Genomic DNA, 16,183 nt, shown 5'->3' with positions numbered 1-16,183 from the left:
CGGCCTACCATACTATATTCATCACAAGCAGAAGTTTGCCGTGGCGGGCATTTTTCAATTCCAGGCTGACGCCATAACAGTTTTTGCTGAGATTGCATGCAGAATTTCAAGTCTACAGGTCATTTCATTCTGATAGACTACATGTTTCTGATGTTAAAGTGTCATATGATTATACTAAAATTGTTTACAAATTTATTCATTATACTATTTTTCGTTGGCTGTTTTTCTTGCCCTTTTGACTAGTAATCCCAAAACGAATTCGAGAGCGCACTATGTGTCGTCTGCAGTAATCCCAATACCCGTGCGGGAAGCGCTATGGTGCTAAACTGTTTCACAATAATGTTTCGTTGTTGTGAATAAACTCACGCCTGAATATGTTATGTGATCTAGTGGAATAGATAACAAACACTTTCTAGTAGTTTTTGACATTCCCACTAGATCTCAGTTTAATTCTTTTTTAGGCCCAATTTACTGCCATATGACAGCATTCAATCAGCTGTTTCAAGTAATCAGTTAATTCTATTGTGCTAATTTGCTTGTGAACAATTCTGGATTCAAGGAAACCTCACTTTACGTTACCGGTTCTATTTGTATTATGCAACAATATTTTATTTTATATCCATATTTTTAAATATAATAACTTTTTTGTATAATTAGAATATTTTGTGTATAAATACACTAAAAGATTACAAACATGTAAAATTGAGTATTTTTCATAACACCTCTACTCATGAATAAATGCAAATCACCTAAAAGAGACAAAATTCACTTTTTAGGGCACTCTTACAAAGAAAAAACCTGCCAATCATAGGGTTAACATGCTTTCAAGTCGTTTGCTTGCTTCATTAAAATCAACAGTTAAGAACATTAAGTATTAAAAGTAAATGCTCCAAAAATTTGCAATCTTCGTTCCTGAAATAAAAATATGATAACATTAACTTCCTCAAAATTAATAATACAGAACTTTGGTTTTTAGAAAATCTCTCTTTAGAGAACAAAAGTATGAAAAGTGAAAACATAATTTTTACCATAAAAAACTACTCTGACATCACTTATTTATGAAGCAAGAGAAAAAGGATTGTCATGAAATCCTTATTTTCCAAAAATGTTGCTATAACAAATTTTTATGTATCTCTTTATATCTCAATTTTTATGTTAACGGTACATGTAAATCCCATGAGAATAAATTAATAATTCAATTTCTTACTGATTCAGTCGGACCGACTATTTTTCAATTTAAAATATGCTGATAACATAGCTGACAAACTTCACCACATGTGACACAACACTGCAGCATCTCAAGTCTCACCTGAGAATACACTCGAAGAGTCCCGGGGACAGCTGGAGGACAGTCCCTGCTCCTCTGACACTGCGAGACAGTCCGGCCAGCAACTGTAGAGCTGAGGCTCGTACTACAATGTCTCTGCTGGCACACAGGGTGGGGAGGTAACAGAGGTGAGGTTCACTTAACCACCGATGTTCCCAATCCTGTACAGGCAAACAATTTTATTATATCTTCTTTTGTTCTGATACAACATTACCATTCAATCAATCAATCAATATCAATCAATATTTCTTTATTACATGAACATTAAGTACAGTAATATAGTCAAACATAGTATAATGTAATAGGAAAAAGTCACTTAGGTGTTTGTTGCATCCAGGAACTCCTCCAGGGTGTAGAGTGTGTGCAGGGTGTACCAAATGTTTCATTTTATGAAAAAACAAGAAAATCATTAAAAGTTCATAAAATTTAGGTCTTAACACTTCCCACACCTTAGACGGATATATTAGAATACAAGACTTTGACCAAAACGCCAAATACAGTTATATCAGATATTAAAGATTACGTCCCTTGGAGAAACTTTTAGTTCACAAAAGGCCTTTGAAATGCTTGTCGCAGTTGCTAAGAAAGTATTTATAAACGATCTTCACTCAAAGGCAGGGGGAAGAGAGTGCCCTTTGTCTAACTCCAACCGCTTGCTCGTTAATTCTGCGTCTTCTACAGAGCCATAACCAAATATATCGGTGGCGTGTACTACTGCTTTTTCGGTTGTCACAAATGCACGTCTACTACATATCTCTTTATTATTCTTCATCGTGTGGTAGTGTTGTGATTAGTTTGAAATATTTATCATATTTTATAATGTGATGAGGTGTATTTAATTTAATTTAAATTTATTTAAAATAAAGTTTTGTAAATAGATCTTTTTTATTTTTATCAAAAAATACACTAATTTTAAGTAAAATGCCTTGTTTTATATTTTTTTTGCATTTACCTTTTACAATCAAGTTATAATAAAAATTAGCTTTGAATTTAAACAAAATTCTTTTTTTACTAGTCTTGGCGTTATAGGTAAGTTAATAGATTTATTAGTGGTGTGCAAAGGGTTAATTTGGAGGAAGTGAAAGTTTTTTACTTGGCAGTAACAGCTTGAATATTTTAAAGTTACCATAAATAAATTGACTGGAGTGGAAAGTGTTGACATTTTAAGAGTATCATCATACTGTTTCAGCGAGAAATACAGTACTTTATAAAAATTACTCCTTAACCCCTTAAGTGCTGGCTTAATTTCAGACCTGTATTCTGCTCTGGCTGGTTTTTTTTTTCTAAATATTCTCATGTACTATTTAATTTTAAAAATTATATATATTTTTTTTAATTGTGATATTATAGAAATTCTCATTAAGTTTTATGTTAAAAGATTTTTTTGGGAAAGTGTAAGGGGTGGGGGGAAGGTGTTATGTTATTATATGAGGATCACTCTATCACTATCTACTACGCAATATAGAAAAAATTAAAGTTGAAAATAATAAATTCAAGTGTAAATGACACGCATGTTTACAACGCAGTAACTGAACGAGTGACTCATGACACGGATGCCAGCAGACGGCGCATGGCGGAATAGTCTCTTACCCCTCCTCTGTCCACCTTGACCTAATAACTAAGGGCTAGTTGGCTTGAAGCCAGTAGACAAATATGTCAGAATCACCTCAAACATAAAAAACAATACAATCTTCATTTTTACTGGAAAAACACGAGAAGTATATTTACGTCATCAGCACTTTGGCGAATCTCGGCCACAGACGTATATATACGCCTACAACACTTAAGGAGTTAAAGTGTAAAAAACACATGAAAATATTCATTTACTGTACTTTTTTATAAATATATATTCAGATGTAAATGAGTAATTTTGGAGCCTAAAAAAAAAACTGCTGCGCTAGGGTTAGTTTTAAGTTGAGAACTAAGTTCTACAAAACAGGCGAGCACAGTTAGAAGAGCTTAAGATTGTGAGCAGGGATGTCTCGTGTAAATTCTAAACTTTTTTATAGTTTCCGTCTTTTTTTATCTGTGACAGTCAATACATAAGAACAGAATCCAAACGAGTTCCACCATCAGCAGGATCCATCTCTTGTACATTATCCATCACCGTAATAAATTTCTTTACGAGTAAATTATTTATTCAAAACAATTATTGTTATCATATTGAAAAAGAATTGATAGTGAAAAACTGTTACATAAACATAAATTGATCAATATACAGTGGTACTTGGGATGATTCAGTCATCAAGAAACCAGTGAAAGATTACACAGCAGTAAAATAAATTTGAATAACGCAAGTGTCTTAAAAAGAGACGGGTAAGGTAATTTTAACTCCATCTTATTTGAAATATGTTGATTCACCAAGCACGATGTTTGGCAAAATGGAGTCAAGTTTGAGGCAAAAGTATTCATCTCCATCCTATCCTACGGTAGATATGTGTTTCAACTGAAATATGCTGTTTCTACACAAACTCCTATGCTGAATCTAAACCAAAACAGATCACAACACAAAGTCGACAAGAGGTTATGCTCATTGTTTTGTTTACCTCAATAGTCTTCAAAAGACAGTGTGGTAAAAGGCACTTTAGTATTGGATCCCAAAATCTCTTTGTGATACAGACTTTTTCGCGAACGATATACGTTGAAGCATAGCAGGAAACATTTTTAAACCCAGTTTACGTGATCATGTTTTCATTCTTTTGGAACACATGAGAAATAATATATCTATACAAAAGAGACACTTATGATACAAACACATTTAAATACCTTATATACATTATTATTTTATTAACTTTACTAATATACTGTAACGAACAACAAAGTATTTAGTCTTAATCCTTAGGCAACATGAAAACCACTGTACATGTTGTAAGATTTTCACACATACATTGTGACAGTGAAGGCTGAACTGAGAAATTGGGAGGAGGGGGGGTAAGGTCACACACACATCCACGTAATGTGCACGGCACAGACACATTCAGGTCCCTCACATAACTAAATTCATGGAAATAAGACGGGCGCTGAGTTGTGTGACAGAGAACAGGCTTTTCTAAAATTAACATCACATAATTTACCCAACTCAGTCAGTACGGCAATCGCCTCAGCTACTACAGTATTATACTATGCATTGTAATGTTGCGTCGAGTGCCACTATAGATTTGAACTTGGCGCGTAATCTATCAGTAGCCACAAACACAATAGCCATCTGCACTGACCATTAGGTCATAGCTTTAACAATGGGAGCCTCCTACTATCTGGAATCCTACTACTGGACAGGTTCTGTAAGGACCATTCCTGCCTAGGATAGCAAGTGGAGAGCGGAGGTTGTGTCAGATTCATTGTGCGGCTATCGTATAGAGTAGGCCGGATAGAAGTGTATGTAGATCGTCTAGGCTTAAGTGTTGTAGTTAAGGAATTTTCGGAACCATACTCAAATTATTAGTATATCTTTCCCTCATCAAAGTTGGTTAGGTTTGGCTAGGGGAAATGTAGTGGCGGATCCACGGTAAATAATTAGTCTTCTGGTCGCGACGACATGAGGTTGGAATGTTACCTTGTTTACTTCATGAATTTCTAGCTCAGAAATTATATGTGATAGACAAATATTGAATTATTCAAAACAAAATTCTAACTAACCATCCTACTTTAACATTATGTTTAATGTAAATGTCAATGGAACGGAAGAAAAGTTGAAGGTTTGTAATTTGTAATTTTTGCACTATCCAAGATCCATTGTAGTAGGAAACAACATACAAAGTCATATCATGATTGGTAAATGTGGCCAATACACACGTGCGCAAAGAGTGAAACGTCAAACTGGCTGCGTTGAACCGGTCAACTAGGTCAAACACACTGCTCCATACATGTTAGATCTCAAACTTTGCGTGTAGTGTTACCGACCTGAGCGAGCGACAGCAGTTTGTTGAGACAGAGCACGGTCAGCCTGGCGACACTCAGCCCCATGAAGGTCTGCGCCGAGTGACAGTGGAAGGCCGCCAAGAGTCTCCACAGAGGTCCGCAGTCCGCAGTCTGTCCAGTCACTGTGGCCAGCAGACACTCCAGCTTACTGTTCAGGGAAACTGCGGCACAAACACAAATTTACAGCATCACTTGTAACAAAATACTTTAACCACCTTCTTTTAATAGATATCTGTACCGTTATTTAGTTATATTTTATATAATACATATTTTCACAACCCTGTTACTCCTTACGGGTTAATATAAGTTACATTTGATGTTCTTGGAACTAAATTCTTGGTGAATTAATAACCTAATTGGCATGCATATTAATTTTTTTCTTTCGTAAATTTTATAGCTGCATTTCTTGCTGCTGAAAAACATCTCGCGCACCATGTTCATCAGTAAAATTTATATTTTTGTATTATAAATTAGCCCTTTCCTGCAAGACATCTAATTTTGAATGTAATATAAAGTAAATCTTTAAATAGTAAAGTAATTTACCTTGGTTGATGTTTTATTTGGCAGATTAATATTGATAATAGTGTGCTAATGCCCTTCTGACGAGACCACGTTGTCATGAATTTTAAGTTATCTCCATAATTGTTAATACGTCGTGATTTTGTTTCAGGCAAGTTCAACCGAGTCTTATTTCAACTTCGAGTGCTTCATTCATGCATTCATGTTTTAGACTTCTAGTTTACTAATCTTCACTTTTTCCGACTACAGCTGCAATGTCGAGCCAAGATGGTGACGCCCGCGCTTGTGAGTCGACATCAGTGTGAAGGGAAGTCGATTTTAAAGATTTAATAATTATAAAGTTCGTATGCAAAATTCCCATAGAACATTGGAATCATTAGGCCCACACCTATGATATCATTTAGTTCTTTATCATTGTATTTGGCAGAAACGTGGCAGTATGTTGTTTTATCAACTGGACCACAATCTGCCATCCACTTAGACCCTTGCTTACAGCACATCTTGCACAGTTCTAGCAGGTACAAGCTCATATCTTACCCAGATTGAAGAAATTCTGATTTGAAGAGCTGTGAGGAGCTTCTACACACTGAAGGATCAACTGGACCACAATCTGCCATCCACTTGTAGACCCTTGCTTACCGCACATCTTGCACAGTTCTAGCAGGTACAAGCTCATATCTTACCCAGATTGAAGAAATTCTGATTTGAAGAGCTGTGAGGAGCTTCTACACACTGAAGGATCAACTGGACCACAATCTGCCATCCACTTGTAGACCCTTGCTTACCGCACATCTTGCACAGTTCTAGCAGGTAAAGACTTACATTCTTCCACTGTAACAATAGATGCAATTCATAAAGTACTGCAGAGGCCCAATCATTCAATTTATTACTTTTCTTAAACTTGCTAGTATATTTCAAACTATTTTAAACTTCTCTTACTCCTTTTCAGAATACATTATTCCTTTTTTAATAAATTAAGGTCTCTCTCATAAAAATAATTCCATACATAATTTTATTATGACTTTTCACTCATTAATCTAAACTGTAAATTAATTATTATATATTGATTTGTGTTGAATTAATATTATAAAATTGTAGATGTATTCCCTTTCTTGTTTTATAAATTTTATTATGATTTAATCCTAGGACTGTCCATGTATATTGTATGCACTGGAAGGCATATTGTAGCTAATTAGCAAGACTTTCTATAAACTTCTACCAATCTTGTACTTTGTAACTAAAATTATAGTAATCAAATGTTTTTATTTTTGACTTTGAATGGAAACTAAATTATTACTCTACAAAAGAAATATAAAATATGTGTTCAAAAAGAAACAAGAAATTTTACATTTCACGAGTTTGGAGAGTCCGATTGTCATGATATCTCTTTTTATTATGTTGGTACTCATGCTTCTGAAGTACAATAAAATTTCCAGTTGTATTCAACGTTTAGTATTGTTATTTAGCGGTTATTAAAACAATCTACTCCTTTCCAGCTAAAGTCTCCGCAGGAGTTGATAAAATTTCACCAAAGTCGTTGAAGGCCTGCAAATATGACATAGCTTTTCCTTTAACTACTCTCATAAACATTTCCTTTCAATCTGGTAAATTTCCAAGTCAACCAAAATTATCAAAATTAATTCCAATGTTCATACAGGGTGATAAAAGTGAGGCAACAAACTATAGCCCAATCTCACATTTTTAAACATTTTCAAAACTTATTGAAAAATAGTACTCACTCGCCTTTCAAAATACCCGACACATCACAACCTGGTCACTGAACAACAACACGGTTTCACCAAAAATCTACTGACATCTACAGCTATTATTAGTTTTATTGAACACATCATCGACTAAGTAGAAGCTAAGAATACAACTACAACAATATTTTTGGATTTTAGAAAAGCGTTTCACACCCTTGACCATGAACAACTGTTAACAAAATTGAATACAATGGGAGTACATGGCACTGAGGCTGAATGGTTCAAAAATTACCTGACCAACAGATAACAGGTAGTTGGATTCCGGCAAATCCAAAATAAGATTATATAAGATGAACCAGCAACAAGCAACGTACCATTTCCTGATCATCGTTGACGTGGGAAGAATCTGCGGTAACAATGAGCTGTAGCACAGTGTACGGCTTTGTTTGCAGAGCATCCGTAATCCACACATTTTGTCCTGGACAGACGTCTGGACAAAACAGGTTAGTCACTTTACAATTTATATTACTCATTGAGCTATTAAAGGAAAACAAGGACAGTTGGTGAAAAAATTTCTATTTAATTTCTAAGCTAGTTTTGCTCTCAAACATAACTTGAATTACATCTAAAATTCAATATTTAATCAAGTTATTAGTTGATTTTTAAAGTTATGTTATATCAAATTTAGGCTAATGTCTTAGAGTTATAAATAATTTTATTTAAATGTCTTACATCAAATGGTAATTTTATACTTAAAGAACTCTTTTAATAATTTGAAAGTTGGAAAAGTGTACCATTATTGGTAAAATTGGACCACTTTGTTGATCCTTAAAACAGTTGATATTTGTTCATCCTTAATGGTGCTACATTTGAAGTTTTCGTAGAAAAATCATTTAGACTATAATTATCTCTAGATTGAAACGTAGATTGAAATGTACCTAATAAGAATAGAAGAAACTGGAAAACCAGGAGCAGCAGAGCAAAATCGTCTTGTCCAGAAGGTGGTCTCAGAAGAAACTTTCTGAATGTCTCCTTCCACGGCAGACCTGAGAGTAGCTCTGGTTCAACCAACCAGCTCAGTTCAAGGTAGCTGGGAAATTTTTGGATGTATCGAACAAAGTAACCCTCAATATTTTGACACATGCTTCCACTATTACTTTAAAGCACAGCACCCACTGCGACTGGACCAGCCCCGTCCGGACGGACTCGGCCCACACGACACCAGCACCATTGCCCTAAGTACTGGCCGAGGCCAGATAGGGCATGCTGGTCTGAGCCAATCACAATGAGTGGAGAATGGCCGGAGTGGTCCGGCCAAACTGGTCACAGTGGACGCCATGCTTATTATTGTTAGAATTAGTAATGTATTATTTCCAGTTCTTATCAACTCAGGCCTTTACGAAAATCAATTTCCAGTTCTTAGTTCTAAGTTACTTAATTTCTACAATAACAATAACATTTAAAAGTATTAAATTCTTTAAGTACACCCTGTTCATTGAATACTCTTATCTATACCTGAAATACACTTGTAAAATTATATTTCATAAACACACACACTTGTATTCATAAGTAATCATAAAGTAATATTTTTATGAACACATTAACATTTAAAAATTAATTTACAATTCAACTCCAAATGTAAAATCATTAGAAAAATGTATGTGATGCAACTAACTCTTCTAAACATAGTTGTTTTCAGGGATGTTTGCTAAACATAAGTGCTATTCTCACATCAGGAGGACATCTCTCTAGAGGATATGGTGGGGGTTAAAGGTGAGTTAAATGTCAGGGTTGACAACAACAAAAATGGAGGAATTCAGTCAAGACCCTAAGAGTCTTCCAGAATCCTCAAGTGAACAAATATTACAGAGAGAACTTCAACCCCGTAGAACAAACAAAAGTGAAACAATTCCTCAGTGGAGTGCCGATGGCCGAGTGGTCTAAAACGTTGGACTTTGAGTCTGAGTTAAAGATAGCGCAGGTTCCAATCCTGTCTGTGACCCTTGCACTTTTTATCAGTACCATCGACCTTGTACTGTATCGACTCTCCCCCTTATTCTGTTTGATAAGATCCTCACACAGGCCAGTGGCCCATGAGGACGGGTAGAATAACTTAAAAGGGAATCAACTTATCCTTAAAAAAAAATCACCTGCTGTTAGGATACCCACTTTCTGGAGCGCCTAGAAACAGAGGGGGCAAAAGTGCCCCACCATTGGGTATTGTGCATGAAAGAAGCTTGTGTCAGAAGAAAGTGATCAATTAGAGGCATGTTTTTTAAGTAAGTACCGTTTTGATATATACAAAAAAAATCAAGTAAAACTTTTTGTAACAATTGTATTTTTATATGAAAGCCCACACTGTTATCTACTTTTCTAGATAATTGAAATCAATATTAAGGCACTTACTACATCCCAAAACAACCTTTTCTATACTATCCTCATAGAAGATTGCCACCTGATTTAACAGAGACTACAATGCGATCATTTTAACGCTATTGTCGTTGTTGCGGTGCTGACCTTCTAGACGTTTCTTCAGATGCTAAATCAGACGTAGTCACTGGGTGCTAGATTGGTGCTATTAAGAGGATTATATTATTACAAAACAGATCATTACGTCTCTAAACCACTTATGAACCTAATGAACAGACAAATAATATATTTTCTGCACTACCACAAAGACGGACAGATTTATTGTTATTTTCTAGGCAGAGAAAATTCTTAGTATGTCATAGCAAAAGTGTCCTTTTTCAGAGAGCATCTTCTTGCCCAGTCTTATCTCCAAGTTGGTACATTGCAACACAAAAATTACTGATGAAAAAAGTTCACCAGCCCAAACAGAATTCAGAACCTTTATGACCCAGATCCCAAGTCCAATGCAATTTCTATTGTTTCTGCTGGCTGTGCAAAAAAGCATTTGGAGCTGAATTTTTGTACATAATAGATTTCAGAATTTTGAGTTTAGCTATAGTTCACCTTCCTTTTATTGCAGCGTCTGGTATCTGACGCTGTCTCAGTCTTGACTCCTGGAATCTGGAGTCATGTTTGTCTGAAGAGATCCAAAGAATGTCGATGACACAGAATCTCAAAACGAAACATTTATATCATTTCGACATCACAGACACCTATAAATAGGTGAAGTAGTAGTCTCAAGCCTACGCACAGGCTTTCTAAAGGCCTATGTAGGCTTATTTCCTAGGTCACTAATATTTTTATTAATACTTAGTGAGTTCAACTTTTTTAAATAATTTAACTGCAAATATTAACAAATAGTTACATAAATTTATTCCTTAACCGTATGTTATTAACTAAACTTATAATTACTACTTAATTTTGATTGTTACATTTAGTTTATTTTTTAACAAGTTTGAATTTGAGTTTTTACACTGTTTGCATGTACCACATTTGGAAATAAATTATGATTCAGTACTTCAATACTTTTGTCTCATCAGGTACACAATTGAGTGCACTACAATTATAGACATGATCTCTGAGCACGGTGGAGCAACCGAGTTTTCTACACATGGCGTAGCTATGGTAGGAAGGGTTGATTCAGTTAAATTTTGAGTTAGCTCCAGTCCACCTTCCTTTTATTGGAGATAAACTCAAAATTTAAGATTTCAGAACCTTTAGGGCACAAAATATATTTCCTAGAAATGCTATAGTCACGCAGCTACACACTCACCACACTAGAGCCTTGAGTGTACGAGAGGCCACCTCGTGGGATGTAGCGTTCTGGAAGGCATACAGCAGCATACGACAGTTGTGTTCCACATGGGTGTGCTGCACCTGTTGTACACAATCATATCAACAACAATCTAGACTAGACCAATTTTGTATTGACACAAATCATTCCTAAAGGCTGTGTTTCTCAAAACTTTCGGACTCAACGTTCCATTTAGATTTGTACCACTTTCAGTGGCACCCTACCCTCTCTTAGCTCCCTGCCCTCTCTTAGCTCCCAACCCTCTCTTAGCTCACTACCCTCTCTTAGCACCCTACCCTCTCTTAGTACCCTACTCTCTCTTAGCACCCTACCCTCTCTTAGCACCCTATCCTCTCTTAGAACCCTACCCTCTCTTAGCACCATACCCTCTCTTAGCACCCTACCCTCTCTTAGCACCTTACCATCTCTTAGCTTGCCACCCTCCCTTACTTAACCCCCCACCACCACCCTAATAGAGTTGATGAAGAAAAACAATAAAGTATTGTGGCTTACATCACACAATTAATTCACATTGGTACAAAAATTGCCTGTAAGCATATTATTGTAAAATAACCATAAAAAAACTCAAGTAAAAAGGTGTTTTTAATAAATTATATAAAACTAGGAACGCAGTTACTGACTTTTTTTGAAGCAGACTACTTCTAATTTATTGTTAGGCTTGAAATAGTAACTGGCTTTCAGCCAATCGAAAATCTCATTTGGTAATACAGTTTATGGTGCCGCTTTCAAAACTATTCTTAAACCAGTACAGAAAACACTTAAAAAATAATATTCTTTAAGAGTAAAACATATTCTTTGACACAAAATTAATGACCATAAGACTATTGTTTATAAAAACAATTCTTATTTGCTTATACACTCATTTTAATACTCTTTATACATTGACAGCTCATACTCATTACACATGATACCCACAAAAAGTTGGTATTACATTTTCAAAATTGAATAAAACATTTAGCATAACAAATTTGTATCATATCTCCCATGTTCTCTACTGTAACAAGTGTTGGAAAATTTCACTCATGCATTTCAATTGCCTAATATTAATTGTTTTAAAAATGCGTGAGGAATTGGTTACTATCGTTAGATAGCAAAGAAGTTCATACTTATTGTTCCTCGTTACCACTGAACTTGACCTCATAGCGCTTTCTCACATTTTAGTGTTGTTTGATCCATCTTCCACACTAAATCACTATAAAGAATACTGAAAAATGATCTAATCCCTAAAACATCTTCAGAATCTTTCCACAAAAAGTTTTCTGTCAAATATTAAAAGTATTTTAATACTACGGGAAGTACGGTGCAACAACACTAGATTTATAAATTTGCTTTTGAATCATTATCAATGAGACTCATCATTATCTGTGCAATCAGCCATCCAGTTGGGTTCAAAATAAATTCTACAACCTTTTTATCAACCCTTCACACGCTACTAATAAATCTATTAACTTTCCTATAACGCCAAAACAAGTAAAAAAAGTTTTGTTTCTTTAAGTTCAAAGCTAATTTTTATTATAACTAAACTTTAAAAGCTAAAAGCAACAAAAAAATAGGGCATTTTACTTCAAATTAGCGTATTTATTGATAAAAATAAAAAAGAACTATTTACAAAACTGTTGATTTAAAATCAATTTAAATTTTATTGTAAAATGAATCTTTTCAGTTTAATTACATTTTACTAACAAAACAAGATAAATACTTCAAACAAACCACAACATTACCACACGATGAAGAATAATAACAAGATAATTATGTAGCAGACGTACGCACTCGTGACAACTGAGAAAGCAGTAATACACGCCACGGATATGTTTGGTTATGGCTCTGTAGGAGACGCAGAATTAATGAGCAGGTGATCGGAGTTAGACAAAGAGTGCTCTCCTCCCCCTGCCGCAGAGAGAAGGCTGTTTATAAATACTTCCTTAGCAACTGCGACAAGCATTTCAAAGACCTTTTGTGAACTAAAAAACTCTTCAAGAGACAGAATCTATAATATCAGATATAACTGTATTTGGCGTTTTGGTCTACCATTCTAATATATCCGTCTATGGCATGGGAAGGGTTAAATCTCTAACAATACAAAACCACTCTTTTTTACCTGTTTTTTCCTATTATAAACATTGAGTTTCAATATTCTTACAACTGGTTCCTAAGCATGGGCCCTTGGGCTCTGAAGGCTCTTCCGAATAAATTAATATTATAATTTTTTTTCAAATTTGTGATGGAATTAAATAGGTTTTCTACAGAGAGTTTTATAGTTACTGTAATGTATTATACCAACTAATCAACTATGTGTAAGTACCGTATTGTTACACTATGATAAATGGATTTCATTTTCATCTTCAGTACCTGTCGGACTGTACGAAGGGTCAGGGGTAGCGGGCCTTGTGGTGGGGGGATGTCGGTGAGTCTCAGCACACTGTCCAAACCTCGCTTGAGCACCTCCCACTGCACAGCCAGCAGTCTCTCTGCACTCTTGTAGCCCAGCACAACTCCTACTCGACACACAACCACACGTCTACAGTCCATTTACATACATTTTGTAATCACTACGTAACATTTCTATGGACGTTAAAATCATACAAAAGCAATAATTATTGAGGTGTGTATGATTATTGCACCACTAACAGTCGTAGGTGGTTGGTAGACGATTGCAGACTTATTGTGACATGTATTCTGTAGTTCAGTTTTAATGAGTAGTGCTGTACATAGTTTTTTATTAAGTGCATGTTTTAGAGTTTTTTTTCCTGAGTGAGTGAAAAAAACAGTTTGTCCCCGCGCTTAGTCCTAAAAGGACCTTTGCGCCTCCCTTACTTTAATTTTGTGCCCTCAAAGTCCGAGGCTTTTGCAAAAACCAATCAGATTTAAAGGCTCCTGTTCTCTAATGTCCTTGGGGCTGAGGATATATGCTCCCAGGTATCTTTTCCGAGTTTCTACGATGGCAGGACAATCTAACCAAATGTGCTCTGCTGACTCCTCCTCCTCTCCACAGAGTCTACATTCGTTACTCTGGATAAGGCCTACCTTCATAAGGTGCTTCCTTAGAGGGCCATGTCCTGTCAACATTCCTAATATCAGTCTTATATCCTCCTTATACTGCTCTAAGAGAGCTGTCCACCCTTTAACGTAAGGAGAGATAAACCATTTGGATAGTCTTAATCCTGAGGCTCTACTCCAATTATTGTGTCTTGTCCTCTTTTCCCAATCTTTGACCAGAGCTTTAATGTTGGAGAAGGCTATCCCACAACCAGGCTCAGGCCCCACCATTGTGGATTCCGCTCCCTTTTAGGCGAGGATGTCTGCTTTTTCATTCCCATGAATACCTTCATGACCCGGTACCCAACCGAGTGTTACTCTGTTATTTATTGCCAGCTCTGCTAGAGCATTCTTACATTCCCAGACCGCTTTTGAATCAAATGAACAGGTATCAAGTGCCTTCAATGCAGTCTGACTATCAGAAAGTATTAGGTATGCTAATCCTTTTGTCCTCATTTGTATGAGTCTTCTGAAGTTGACACACAACATGGTGGTTGTGATACCTGACTTAGGCGTGTCACAACGCTCTGGTATGATTTGTTTATTTCAACCTAGTTTGTAATTATATATTAGGTTAGTTATTTACCTCAAGAAGAGATCAGATTGCAGATCTCGAAACGTAGTATATTACTGATTTATTTTCACTGGGAGATTAGAAGTTGAACTAAATTATTAACGCAAGATTGCAAGATACAACCAGTTCAAGCATGATTTGGTTCAAGTAACGTTTTCATTTTAAATATTATTTAAAGGTTGTTTGCAATAAAAGTTTTATATTGAACACTAAGAAGAATTTGTAGAACTCTCGTTTAACTTTTATTAAAGATATTTTTATAAATAAATACTTTTACATTCAATACACTTTTCAAAGGATTGGCCAAATTATAGTCTAGGAGCCAGGAGCCAATTTGCGCTGTGTTTATACAAAACCTGGTTAACCTTGAAATCGATATAAGAATATGGTGAAGGTTGAAATGAGACAGTATTAAAAGGGTTAAAAATAGGAAACGTACATTTCTTCTTTAAATTATATTTTTCCTACCTTGATGCATTTAAAACTGACAAAGATACATACGTAATAGATAGTTTCATCATCAATAAAACCACTAATTGTTGAATACAAACTTTAAAAAAAGAAAAACAATTATATCACCGTCAGACAACTAAGATAATTAATTAGCTACCTCTTTAAGAGTCGGCATATGGTCAGCTGATGCTAATTTAACATTTATTTAGATGTCTGAAGGTTTGTATGATGTGTGTCTAGCTAAGAAAAATATGGTTTGAGAAAAATTACCAATTTGTATTTGTAGCCCTTTTGATTCCCTCCCATTCTGATTTCTACCAAAATTAGTGTAGCTGATGATTACTTTCTTCCTTAGAGAAAACATATGGGTGGATTGATTTCAAGACAGACCATGTTGTGGGCTTATACAATGTAAATTATCCCTCAGCTCCTGGTGTATTAGGAAAGCTTCAGATCCTTTCTTTATTAAAATTATTTAACCTAGTATGAAATCTTATTCAACAAAAAGAAGTGCATCTTTAGCAATTGGGTGAAAATATCACAAGCAAAATATGAGTTAAATAACAAGGAGACGTATGGGAGACGGTAGACAGTAAAGACAACGCACCTCTCTGGGTAGAAGTGGTGTGAGGACTGACAGTCCAGTGGGTCTGGCAGGAAAATGGTAGACAGAGCGACTGTACCACCATCTGAGGCAGAGATACAGCAACGGCAGAGCTCAGGACATAGTCACAGTACAGCAGTAGAGTCAGCAGCTGTGTGGCGTCTCTCTGTAGCCTCCACTCTGATACCTGGAACAGACCTGCAGGGCACAAATCATCAAGGGGTGTGAGCACTGACAGTCCAGTGTGTCTCTGACAGGGGAACAGGAGACACAAGGACTCTACCACCAGCTGAGGCAGAGATACTGCACAGCTGAGTCACAGTAC

General features: G+C 35.7%; 1 protein-coding gene across 1 annotated transcript in view; it reads right to left on the bottom strand.

Annotated features, from left to right (window-relative positions):
• Window positions 1-16,183, bottom strand: part of LOC124367938 (rotatin-like) — an 84,590-nt gene that overhangs the window by 35,373 nt on the left and 33,034 nt on the right. Inside the window, exons 15-22 of the mRNA XM_046825152.1 lie at window positions 15,862-16,056; window positions 13,541-13,686; window positions 11,150-11,253; window positions 8,406-8,557; window positions 7,842-7,957; window positions 6,448-6,595; window positions 5,228-5,406; window positions 1,310-1,488 (exon numbers count right to left, since the gene is read on the bottom strand). Of these exons, the coding sequence (XP_046681108.1) occupies window positions 1,310-1,488; window positions 5,228-5,406; window positions 6,448-6,595; window positions 7,842-7,957; window positions 8,406-8,557; window positions 11,150-11,253; window positions 13,541-13,686; window positions 15,862-16,056 (1,219 nt within the window). The remainder of the gene's footprint in view (window positions 1-1,309; window positions 1,489-5,227; window positions 5,407-6,447; window positions 6,596-7,841; window positions 7,958-8,405; window positions 8,558-11,149; window positions 11,254-13,540; window positions 13,687-15,861; window positions 16,057-16,183) is intronic.

This window comes from Homalodisca vitripennis, chromosome 8 (assembly GCF_021130785.1).
Source record: "Homalodisca vitripennis isolate AUS2020 chromosome 8, UT_GWSS_2.1, whole genome shotgun sequence".
Lineage (NCBI taxonomy): Eukaryota > Metazoa > Arthropoda > Insecta > Hemiptera > Cicadellidae > Homalodisca > Homalodisca vitripennis.
The sequence above is the reverse complement of the archived record's forward strand: the minus strand, read 5'-3'. Positions and strand labels throughout refer to the sequence as shown.